Here is a 12,857-nt window from a genome sequence, read left to right on the forward strand (position 1 = left end):
TTAAAAAAAAAATATGGGGTTTTACGTGCCAAAACCACTTTCCGATTATGAGGCTTGCTGTAGGGGAGGACTCCCGAAATTTCGACCACCTGGGGCTCTTTAATGTGCACCTAAATCTAAGTACATGGGTGTTTTCGCATCTCGCCCCCCATCGAAATGCAGCTGCCATGGCCGGGGTTCGATCCCGCGACGTCGTGCTCAGCAGCCCAACACCATAGCCACTGAGCAACCATGGCGGCTGTCGTGTGGCTGTGAAAAAACAAAAAAATTAATCAATCAAGCCTCTTGGTTACCCTGCAGTGCAGGCTTAGTGCAGGATGTGTTCACAGCCTCAATAAAGAATGATCAACTGCCTGAAGGGTTAGAACAACATGAGTCATTAGAAAACAGCATACAATGCTGACATCCTTCCTCGTTTCTGCTATACACTTCTCTCTAGCTGTTGGTAAAGGCTAAACTTGCCATCGTCTATGAATCTTTTCAATTTCCTTTTTCTTTGCCCTTGTGCAAACGAAGCTTGCATGAGTCCATGATCCAGGTTGCTGTTGTAGTCTACGATCATTGAGGAATGCACTGCAGTTTGGTATATATAAGGCGTGTTAAAAAAGAAACCGAAATTTCGCTATAACATCTTCATTGTACAGCATTTTAAGCACTGTCCTCCTCAAATTAGTCCTCTTTACTGGCAATACACTGTTCCCATTGTTTCTTCCATTTTTGGAAAGCCTCCTGGAACATACTTTCTGGTATGATGCGCAGGTATCTTGTTGCATTGTACTGAATCTCCTCTATGGTTTGGAGATGACATCCTTTCAAAGTGGTTTTAAGTTTGGGAAACTGGAATAAGTTTCTGGGGCTAAGTTCGGAGAATACGGGGTAATGGGCACAACAGGAGTGTGATGTTTTGCTAAATAGCTGCAGATAAGCAGCAACATGTGAGCCGTGGCATTGTCATGATGCAACATCTAAGCCTGGTTTTCTCACACTTCAGGCCTCTTACTGTGCACAGCATCCCTCAAACATGCTAGAATTGCCTGGTAGACTTCCTTGTTCATTATCTGACCACGTGGCACAAATTCTTGATGGACAATGCCTTTACAGGCAAAAAATACAACCAACATCACCTTGATCTTTGACCAACTCATGCATGATTTTTTGGGGTGAGGAAACCCTTAGCTCACCCATTGCGATGACTGCATCTTCTTTTCAATATCATAGCCATAAACCCACGTCTCATTGCCTGTTATGATGTTCTTAAGGAAGTTTTCATTGACATTGGCAGGGGCAGGCATTTCCTGGCTATTTCAACACAGGTCTCTTTCTGATCGTCGGTCAACAAATGCAGCACAAATTTTGCACTGACACGACGCATCTCAAGTTTGTTACTCAAATTTTGATGGCGTGATCCTTCGCTGATGCCCACTTCATCATCAACTCCTCAAACGAACTTTCTCTACATGCTCACCACCTGTTGATGTGGAAGGTCATCCAGTCTTGGGATCGTCACCGACCGACATTCTACCGTGTTGAATATGCTTAAACCACTCGTAGCACTGCATGGGACTCGCATAATCCTCCCTGTATGCTCGCCTAAGCAAGCGAAATGTCTCTGTGAAAGTTTTGCCAAGTCTGTAGCAAAACTTCAGACACACACGTTGTTCTTCAGGCTCTTTCATTGTCACTTTGGCACTAATCCGATGAACCGCTTGTTAGAGTGGTTACTTCAGCGGGCGTAGCTTGCCAAATAATGATCAGAGCGGAATGCAGCAAATGGCAGTTTGTTGTCTAGACCTGCTGCTATGTGTGCTCAGTAGCCACAGCTCCCACTGTCGGTTGGTGCGCTATTTAAAAATTTCGGTTTATTTTTGAACACACCTCGTAACTGATGTTGATTTTTATGGCTACAGTTACACAAAGAGCACTTTCATTAACATATAAAGATTTTGTCAGAGTGGCCATTGTTCCATGCTTGTTTGCCAGCTCCTCCGAGTCATTCTGCCCCCTCTCCTGGCTTACACCAGGCCCTCTTCCTCCGAGACATTTACCCAGCAAACTTAAACCAAGTAGTAAATATGAGGAGTGTCTCCGGGTAGGGAGACTGCCATTTTATTTTGGTATATTTCACGTCCCCACAACATGTGTTGAAGGGTGGCTCTAACAGACTTGCATAGCTTGCACATATCGCTCCCGTATATATCGGGGTAGAAAGTTTTTAGTTGCACGGGACTCGTATAAGTTTCTGTTTGTAGTCGCCTCCAAGTAACGGCAGTCTCCCCAGAAAATCTACGGGCGCGGTGGTCGGCCGTGCTGCTCAGCTCAGAACTCCAAGACCAACTTTGGGCCGTCCAGCGAGCCAAGGAAGCCGCACGGGAGCAGCAGCTCCCAGTGGCCATCCAGGCAGCCCCAGGCCCGGGCCTCCCAATCGCCGGATTCCAAATAAAGTTATCACATCATCATCATCATCTCCGGGTAGGGAGACACTCAGCAGAGACAAGTTCATTAAGTTCTCTGTACACCTCTTTGTACAGAATATCATTTCTCAGCACTACAGTTATCACTGTGATCGGCCACTCAAGCAATATAAACGACAAGTAAGTAATGGGATTGGACAAAGAGAACCCTTCAAAAATACGGCTATTGCACTGAGTCTTTAGATTGCTAGCCTAACTCGGCACCATTTTTCCTTGGATCAAATCTCGGCCACGGCGGCTGCGTTTCGATGGGGGCAAAATGAAAAAAACACCCATGTGCCTTGCATTGGGTGTGTGGTAAAAAACCCCTGGTGGTCAAAATCAGTCCTAAGTTCCCAACTACGGCATGCACTATGATCATGTTGTGGTTTTGGCACGTAAAATTGCACAATTTAATTCAATTTTTAATGTTTTTCTATGATTGCTCTGAAGGTGGTACTACCAGAGACAGTTGGACGGCTGTATACGGTGCGAGAAATGCTGGGTGACGGCAACTTTGCTCGAGTCTATCAGTGTGTTTCCAGGTGAGAGGAGCCATGTTTGCACATACTCTGGTGCCTGAATATCTGACTTCAGTTAGGATTGAACAGAGGCTGGCCATTCGACACCTTTCATTTGCTGAATATTGAATTTCCCCTTGCACCACCTCCTTTATTTAACAGGTCACTTTCATCTTGTGTACGCACCATCTATTGGCACTTTTCCATGTGTAATATGTTGTACCAGTGCAAGATATAATTGTTTATGAACAATTGCTTTTGTGGATAGTAATGCCAGTAGATCCAAATTTCTGAGGTGCTGAAGTTGGGAAAAAATTTAAAATTTTATCAGTTATTGTAAAATTGATTCCTGACTTGAGTGTTTTACATATGTACATTATTTGCCTTTTTTTTTGTTCTCTTACTGCAGGGAGTCTGGTGGCGAGTATGCACTAAAAATCATCGACAAAGACAAGTGCAGAGGCAAGGCAAGTGCTTATGGTGATCTGACAGCGGGACTTCACTGAGAAACTCATCCACCACTTTTTCAAGGATTTCGTTCCTATAACGCTCTCCAGTCAGTGTGTGGTCGAAGAAGATGGGACCGATTATAGCACTGGCATAAATTCCGAACGACACATTGAGCGACCACTGGTACTGGTGCCAATTGCGCTTTACCCACTGTGGATTGGAGTCCTTCCAGTAGTGCGCATTATGCAAATTTACCTGGGCGTTTCTGCGAAAATTGGCTTCAACTGTGCACATGATGTTGCTAAAAAACTAGAGTGACTCATCAGGTTTTGCAAGGGCCCAATTCGAGAAACCTAGACGATTCTACAGGTCCCTATCTTCCAAGCATTGGTGCTGGTTCAAGTGGTATGGGTGAAAGGCCGTCATTTAGAATCCTCCAAACTGATGACTTGGAAATCGGTATCTCGAAGGCCGCGTTCCATACACTAACATGAGGGTTTGAGGCCATAAATGCTAGAACATCCATGCGTAGGCTATGACTCAGAGATGGAGTCCTCCGCCACTGTTTCTTGAGGCTGCCGACTTTCTCAGGTTTTCATAATTTCTGTCGATAGTCCATGTGTTTGGTCTACTGCCACACTTCCATGACTGATATATATGTTTGCGGCCTTCCCCTTGTTACCATTTGCAAATCCCAAGGCAAGGATCATGTTTACCTTTTGCTCATTAGAGAAAGACTTGTGGACTGGGACGAAACAGAAACCCTCTCACACTGCCATGGATCCGTTGCTTTCTTACTAATCGATTCCAGTACACAGCTGTCAGAAATCATTGCTCAACCACTGCTAGCGTCATCTCCGGAGTACCACAGGGGTCCATCCTCGGTCCCCTTCTCTTTCTCATCTTCATAAACGACCTTTATAATGGCATATCATCCAACATCCGACTTTTTGCAGAAGACTGCGTAATCTGTTGTCGCATTACAGACCCATCCGACCATGCAATGCACCAAAAAGACTTACATTTATCAGAAAGCTGGTGTCCCAACTCTTTAATGAAACTTAACATCTTCAAGTGTGAAGTTATGCAGGTATCCTGTAAACACTCTAACAAGGATCACCCGTACTTTTTAAACTCGACAGCCCTATCCACCGTTGAATCGTATCGTTATCTCGGTATCACTATTAATAGCAAGTTGACCTGGTCCGACCATATAACAAAATTGGCGAGAGACACCAATAAATCACTTGGTTATGTCAGACGTACCCTTGCGCTGTGCCCCTCATCCACAAGAACACTAGCTTATGAAACTTTAATTCGAAGTAAACTTGAATATGCCTGGCTCCAGTGTAAATAGCGTGTAAATAGCATCTTTCGTCTGTGTCTTTCCACACGTAACATTTCTGGTTTTAGAATCAATACAAGATCGTGCTGCTAGATTCATCACTTCCAGGTACAGCCGTGAAGAAAGTGTCAGTGCGAATAAATAATCTCAAGGGCTCGAACCATTGGTGTTGCATCGGAAAATTGCAAAACTGTGCCTTTTCCAGTGACCTTATTATAACTTCCCCGAACTGCATGGAAGGCTTCTAATCCTACCAACCCGTGCATCTCGTCACCTTTTTAACTCTTGCAGCATCCAGTGTTTGCATGGTTCATCATTTTCCTTTAATCAATTGTTTTTGCCTAGCCTCATTATAGAGTGGAACAACTTACCAGATAAAGTTGTCAATGAGCGCAACCCCATTATCTTAAAGCAGCTGCTTACTGATAACCTTAAACCCTAACCTTATAATGACCGTACTGTGCCTTCATTCTTTTGTGATTGCCGTCTCACATTGTGGCTGTTCTGCTGATTTGCTTTTGCATTCTATTCAGTGTGCCTCCTGGCTTTTTCTTTTTTTTTTTCTAATACAAACCCACAAGCTGAGTTTTGTAAGAAATTGTAACCATGTCCTTGTTTCTATCTTTATCTTCTGTAACCCCCCCCCCCTCCTTTATGTAATACCCCGACAGGGGTCCTTAAGGGAAAATAAATTATGATGATGATGAGTCGTTAGTATTGCTTAGTGGAAAGAGAAGCAATACTGAGACAACATTCACGTGAATTTCACACGCCATTGATAAAAAGACTCTGCCAAAGGGGTCACTGAAGTCTATAGGCTTTTTTTATCATTAAAAAAGCACGCAAAGCAATCTAAAGTGTGGTGAACATACAGCAACATATTTATTCTCTAGGCATAGGCTATCCGTACTTTTAGAAAAAGTTTGTAATTGGCTACCTCCATCTCTTTCAATAACATAATAAACTTTGTCTGTCCTGTGTGTATGAATAAGTGTATTGTGTATGTGCAGGGTGCTGACAGTGGAAACTTAAAACAACGTTGAAGTGAGAAAATATGGATGAGGCAGCTGCCATTAGTGCTTCTAATGCGCGTGTCCTCCTTTCGTTAGGATTTGTAGAAATAAAGCGAAAGTATCAATTAAAAGTCGTGCGTGTCCATGCCAACAGTTATGCAGTAAGCTATTAGCTCCAGTAAAATTTTAAGCGAAAAGGTTGAGGAAAACCAAGGCAAACCTCAAATGATGTGGGTGAGCAAGCTCTGGTAATGGCACTTTAGGTGTGTGTGTGTAAGGGGGTCGGGGGGCTTCATCATCGCCCGGGAGGTGGGGGGTGAGCTTTCCCACTACTGGAAAGTTCTGGAGGTGGCTCGGGTCCCAGTGCCCCCAAGTAGTTGACGTCTGTGGCTGTGTGCAACTGTGTTGCTTGTATGTTGTGCCTGCAGGAGCAGATGATTGCCAACGAGGTGGCCATTTTGCGGAGGGTTCAGCATCCAAATGTGGTCCTGCTAGTTGAAGAGTTCAATTTTGACACTGAGCTCTACCTGGTCATGGAACTGGTCAAGGTATATGATGTGCCTTTTATCCGCAATAAAGGTAGTTAGAAATAATGAGGAATGATTACACATCACAGACTGTTACCAGGCTGTTCTTTACTTGCTTGGGATACAAAAACACACTGTTATGAAATTTGTGTTAATGCCATTTTAGTTATTGAGCTGCATCAGTTGGCTCACAGATTTAAGGATGAAGGGGAAAAAAAGAAGGATGTGGAGAAGTAGAGAAAGCTGACAGCACTTGTGTTGTCACTCTTAAGTAGTGTAACGTAGTGACAGGTTCTTTTTTTGTTTTTTCTTGATTTATTTCTTAATTCAGGCCTTTACGTGTTGACTTGTTATTTGTCATAAGGTGTATCTAAGTGTAATAGTATTAAGTATAGCTTTTTTTGTTTGTTTGTTTTCTGCTGTGCTTGAACAGACAGGTTGAGCGATATTGCAGTTTAGTGCTCGTTTCTGGGCTGTTGCCAACCTAAGCCATTGGTAGAAAGGACCAGACTATTGCACTTTCTGTTTAGGACCTCCTGTATCTGTGCCCATGAAGCTTTGAAGGAGCAGAATAGCATTTAGTTGAAAAAAAGCAAATTCACATTGAAGAATGGTTTTCTTGTTTTGTGGTCACAGGGGGGCGACCTGTTTGACGCCATAGCAGCAGTGACCAAGTTTCCAGAGTACGAGGCTAGTCGTCTGGTCAGCGACCTGGCCAGTGCACTTGCACATCTGCACTCGTTGGGCGTTGTCCATCGAGACATCAAACCCGAGAACCTGCTTGTGGGTGTCCGGGGTACACTCAAACTGGCAGACTTTGGCCTTGCGACAGAACTTCCCCGAGACGGATCCTTGCTGTCGACGGTGTGTGGCACACCGACATACGTAGCCCCCGAGATACTGGCCGAAACAGGGTGAGCACAATTGTACCTCTTGCATTATACTTCATGTTACAATGGAATGGACTTGCAGAGGTATTCAGGACTGCCAGTGAATGTGTGTTGCATCCGATCAAATGTAGGCCACAGTTCAAGCGAGGCTTATTGCAAGCCAGGTTCAAACCAGGCTTGCAATAGGTGCCAATCCCATGTTTCACTTTAGCTGGCATGTAAACTAGTGTTGGTGTTGGTAGCTAATTATGGGGACCGTTTCATTGTTTCTTTGCAGTTATGCCTTGGAGGTGGATGTGTGGGCTATGGGTGTCATCACCTACATCCTTCTCTGCGGTTTCCCACCATTTGTCAGGTGTGTATCGCATTCACATTCAGTTTGTACTGCTTTCACAGTAACATAACCGTATCAATGCATTTCAATATATCCCCTGAACAAGACGTATTCCCCTTGTGAATTTAATAATTCAGCAACATTTTGCAACAAGTGCGAAGAAATAAAAGTTTGTGCATGTCACAAGCATAAGGAGGAATGTTGGCCTATATGTCAGCATGCATTTCTGTACGGCACAGCCATAATTGCCCTTCAACGATATTAATGTTGTCGTTATTGACAATAGCCACTTTGGTTATCTTGTTAATTCAGGTAATTTGGACTTTGAGTGTACTCTTTTAATTTCTTCAATCTTGCATGCCATCTCTTTTTGCATTCTTGCAGTCAAACAAACAACCAGGATGAACTGTTTGACCAGATTCTGAGTGGGCGGTTCGAGTTTATGGCTCCATACTGGGATGGTATATCTGCATCAGCTCAGGTGAGTGCTTTTGGGATGCTTACAGGGATGACAAGTCACCGCAGTGTCCTCTTTAGCTCAAATTTCACCAAAGCCTCATCGAGGATAGATAAATAATAGAGCTGTTAACTCGAGCATGAATTGATTTAATTGTAAGCTGTCAAAATTTTCACTGGTGACTTGCTAACAATTTCTACCAGTTGGGGAATGGTTTGAAGTTACTGCTTGTTGTGAGAGCGTGTGTTAAAGATAGAATAAAGATGGGACTCTTTTTTTCTTTGCTGTTGAGTCCTTCTTTTATCAAGTGGCACCTCTTCGCTGCTCTGAGAGCAGTGTTGATAGTTTGTGTCGATTGCTGCTTAAAATAAATAAAAAGCCCTCAAAGCAGCTATAGGGATTTGATATGCACATGGGATTGTAAATTGCATCATGCAGGGTTTGATCCGTGGCATGCTCAAGGTGGACGTGACACAGCGCTTGAGTGCAGTACAAGTCCTTGCGCATCCTTGGCTGCAGCAGCAGGCAAGTGCTGAACATTCTTTTTTAACTTGTGTCCTTTACTGTCGCTGCATGTGTGCATGGCCTGCTCTAACCCTTTGAGGGTTGATGCCGTAAATATACGACACTGCGAACAAGTTCCATACGTTTGATGCCATGTATTCATGGCGCCGTCTGTGTGTTTGAAAAAAGCTCCAGTTTTTCAACTCTTTGTTGCCTAGCAAGTGCTGCTACCCTGTGTGGATACAATATATACTTTTTTTTTCTCGGTTTTCATTCCACGGCTTCTTCGCACTGCTGTTTCCGCAACTGCTCACGCATGTGCGCATGCGAGGACGCGCGGCAGTTAGTTGTTCTGGTTTTGACTCGCAAGCTGTTTCCATTCGTTATGCTCGTAAAAGCTGATGCCTATCTGGTTTTGAATCTCTCAAAGGGTTACCGCTAAATGTTCGCTCATCTGTTGCTCACAGGGGTGCGATTACATCTATTCACAGTCCGCCGCTGGTACATACGAACGATCCTGCCATGCTGTTTCTTTTCTCAAGATTCGCCTCGCGAAAACTGATTATTCCTCGTTGGCTCCAGAACAAAGAATTACTGCAAGTTTTCGACTTGTCTATTTTTTCCTGTGGGCGCACAACCATAGAGCTTCCTTGCATGCGCTTGCATGCATGGTTCGATTACGGTATTGGCGTTCGTGCTGGGTGCTCTGCTACAAGTCGAGCAGCCATTCCTCTAATGCAGACTATCACCCTAGTGCCGAATCAGAATATATTTATTTCAGTGTATCTACTTTACTATTCCTATTTATGGAAGCCCATCTGTATTCATGAATAAACATTGCATATATTTATCGATGGAAAATATTTTGTCACTTTAGGGTCACTCTAAAAAGATTGCTGTAAATTTTTTTTTTAATAGGTCAGTCTAATGATTTTAAATCTGCACTAAACACATTCAACCATGAGGGGTCGCATGTGGTGAAGAAAATTTACCCTCAAAGCGTTAAGGAAGCCCGGCAATGCTTTATATGAACAGTGTGGAATACGCCTTGATCTCCTCGCAAATATTTTCGGACAATGTTTTTGAATGTGCTTTGTATGAGCAAAGCTATAAGGAAGCATATGCTGCTCTTGCCAAGCATTGGTGGCATTCTCCCAGTTGGCATCACTCGCTCTTTGTGCAAAGTGTAGCTGTGCCCATAAGAACCAGTGCCCCCTATCCTCTGCCCATCCTGACTGCCAGCCTATTATCGGGCAGAGAAATGGTGGAAGTTTTGTATCGTCACATACTGGAGCACTCTGCCTTCAGCTCCCCATTAATGATTGCACAGTATTGGGTAGCTTTTCCACGAAATTGTGCGGGATTCCACAGGATTTGGGCAGCAGAATAGCTGTTTGCTGTTTATTGTGCAGTAATCACTGAGATGTGTACAAATTCACTTCTCTGTGGGCTTTCATGTAGCTCCACTGCTTCATGTTAAAGAATCTGAACAGCACAAGCAGGGACCACAATTTCAGATGAGAACCTTCAGAGATGTTTTCACTTCAGCTTGATGTAACACCCCATGCAGCACCTCATTTGAGCAACAAGTGTACTGTCCACCGGCATATCCACTGGACAGGACAGTGAATTGCCTCAGGAAAAGGGCAAGGACTCAAAGAAACATTATGATAGTTTCTCACCAGCTGGACCCAGAACTGAGAACAGTTAGTACCATCAACTGCCAGGACACCAAGACATGACACATGACATGATTTGTACATGGTCACAGTTCAGGAATCTGAGTTGCATTTGCTTGCCACCAGGTGTCCACATCACCTTTTAAAACACTATTTGAAAGGTGTTATAAAACTATGTGATTGCCACTCCTGCAACATTGCCACGGTCGCTTCTATTGAATCTACTGCTCACTATAACCATTTTGACCAAAGTGAAATTTTTATTCAGTTTGTCTTTAACCACCTCACTATCTTGTGTGAGCTGCAGGGCCGCTGCCTGAAATAATAATTGTGCAACATTGTGGTGTGTGTCCACCATCTTTTCAGGGTGGGGGAGCGACCAGGCAGTCTGGCGCTTGGCAGGTGGGCCTGCACTTTGAAGAGCGGCCACGTTCCAGCCTAGATGCTGCTGGTGCACTGCCGTCGGCCATGGTAAATAGCTTATACCATGCTTTTGCAAACTGCCCTTGTCAAGCACCTTTATGTAAGCCTGCCACTCTGTTAATCTTTTGTGGTATATGCAGGACATATCCTTTCCAATACATGCACAGTAAGCAGAACATTGCACATATTACCACCAAGAAATGCGAGCTACACATGTGAAGAAAGCCTCCTCTTTGCGCAGTAACATTGTGAGAAATCCAAGTGGGACTGTTTCCATTCACTGTAGCATTGTTGTCAGCTGTCACAAAAAAGGCTCATTGTTAGACTGCCATAGGAACTAGAATTGCTGTGTCTGCTCGAACATGGAGCAGAGTTATGTGGAGGTTTGCCATCCTCACATTAAATGAGCCAAGGTTGTGAGGGAAAGTCACACTCACAGGAGCCAAGCTTTTTGCAACAACGTGGACAAAAGTGTGGTCAACCCGCCTTATCTGGGACACCAGAAGGCCATTTTATTGATTACTAAACACATATGAGCTATGATAATTGTTCAATTTCTTGCCAACAAATACTTGCATGTGCTGAGACATTGCCTATCGCGGAATCCTTTGCTGTGCGCAGTGTGGTGGCGCCTTCTGTTGAAACACAGGCCTCTCGGCAATCCTTAATAACCCCCTCAGGTGTGAATTATGATGGACTGTCTATAAATGTAGTCAAATTTCAATAACTTCATTCCTAAGCACTCAACGCTCCACTGCTAGAAACACAAGGTGATAGGATGATGCTTTGTGCATTTTCTGATGAGTCATCATAATTATAGAGTAATTATTTATTTATTACTCAGTCAGTAATTCACTATTCTTGGATAAAAAAATTCATTCACAGGCTTGAAGCACATACGTAAATTTATTAATTGACTGCATGCATTCTGAGCAAAAAAAAAAGTTTTTCTATGTTGCTACCGGAATGCGCCACGTCAAACGTCCCATCAAACATGGTAGTACCTGAAGAAAAGTGGTCGTCTGTAGCAGTAAGGAGCACATCGGAAGTGAATTCAAGGCACGTTGAGCATGCAGGGGGTTCAGTTCACCTGAAGCTCGATGTCTGTTTCTTTTATTGGTCACCACTCAACAGAACCAGCAAAAACAAGTTGCGTCCACAAATGGGGACACGGGCACCTGAAGGGAATTAGTAATAACTTGTTTGGAAGAAAAAGAAGGAAGTGTTTATCTTTCGAAACCAGCACCAAAATGAGAAAAACAGGACAGACCAATTTCATAAACAGTCATCTGGGCATTGGTCATCAAAAAAGATGCCAAACTGTGTTGACACAGCTGTGTTGCCATCGGCAGCATTGTGTCTCTGCCTTAGTGGTGACTTCTCTGCCCTGCACAGTTGCTTCTTGAATCACGTGACCACATGCAGTGAGTGGATGAGCTAGCAGCAAATGAAAAGCAGATGTGGAACTCTGTTCTTTGTGAGAGTATAAAGAGTAACCGGACTAGGAACTGTTAGTGTTACGTTGTCTGAGTTCATGTTTCATATTGGCATTGAGTGAGGATTCGATGGTATGCATCATTGTTTAAGTTGTGCATGGAATGTCGTCTGCTTGCTTGCTTTCAGTCCTGACACCACTGCTGGTCAGCACGAAGAAAGCTGCATGCTGTGGATGCTCAGGTACGACACTTGGATTATCAGTGCATCTTCTTGCACCTCCCTCTGAGGAGCAACACCAGCACTTTTGTGGTATCTAACCTAGCAGGGTGCGCATTTTCAATGCCTGAGGGCCTGTATTCACAAAGTGAACTTCCCTTACATAAGAGTGCTTCCACATTGGCTGGCATTGGAACACGAGTTGCTTGTGGGGATTAGCGTGGTAATGGGACAACCTCCACACCTATGGTCATCCATAGATGTCACTTGCATAAGAGAACTATCGTGAATATTAACCCGGAACATCAGTGGTTGAAAAAACTTCGGCCATGTGGGCCTTTCAATAGCTGTTCATTTTCCACAATCACCTCCAGTTTGGCTGCATTCAATCTTCACTTCATGACTGAATGATCATCCTATGTGTCAGAATTATAGGTTACTATTTTGAATTAGTGTTGAAAACAAAAGACGAGCTTTCAGTTGCAACATAGTGCGGCACAGAAATGTCACTTTTGAGATGCATTAAGGTGCAATTTATGTTTGTTATCTTAGCAGCGAGTCGCTTAAGATAATCTAGGTTTTTCTTCCTGCCATCGTGCAGCATCACATTT

General features: G+C 43.8%; 1 protein-coding gene across 3 annotated transcripts in view; it reads left to right on the forward strand.

The window, feature by feature from the left end:
• LOC135903190 (serine/threonine-protein kinase DCLK1) overlaps window positions 1-12,857 on the forward strand; it is a 43,445-nt gene that overhangs the window by 20,561 nt on the left and 10,027 nt on the right. For all 3 annotated transcript variants that reach the window (XM_065433595.2, XM_065433601.2, XM_065433608.2), the window contains exons 8-16: window positions 2,904-2,995; window positions 3,381-3,438; window positions 6,208-6,327; window positions 6,943-7,220; window positions 7,474-7,551; window positions 7,915-8,011; window positions 8,426-8,512; window positions 10,537-10,641; window positions 12,217-12,270. In XM_065433595.2, the coding sequence (XP_065289667.2) occupies window positions 2,904-2,995; window positions 3,381-3,438; window positions 6,208-6,327; window positions 6,943-7,220; window positions 7,474-7,551; window positions 7,915-8,011; window positions 8,426-8,512; window positions 10,537-10,641; window positions 12,217-12,222 (921 nt within the window). In that variant the 3' untranslated portion in view covers window positions 12,223-12,270. The remainder of the gene's footprint in view (window positions 1-2,903; window positions 2,996-3,380; window positions 3,439-6,207; window positions 6,328-6,942; window positions 7,221-7,473; window positions 7,552-7,914; window positions 8,012-8,425; window positions 8,513-10,536; window positions 10,642-12,216; window positions 12,271-12,857) is intronic.

The sequence above is a fragment of the Dermacentor albipictus genome, chromosome 3, assembly GCF_038994185.2.
Source record: "Dermacentor albipictus isolate Rhodes 1998 colony chromosome 3, USDA_Dalb.pri_finalv2, whole genome shotgun sequence".
Lineage (NCBI taxonomy): Eukaryota > Metazoa > Arthropoda > Arachnida > Ixodida > Ixodidae > Dermacentor > Dermacentor albipictus.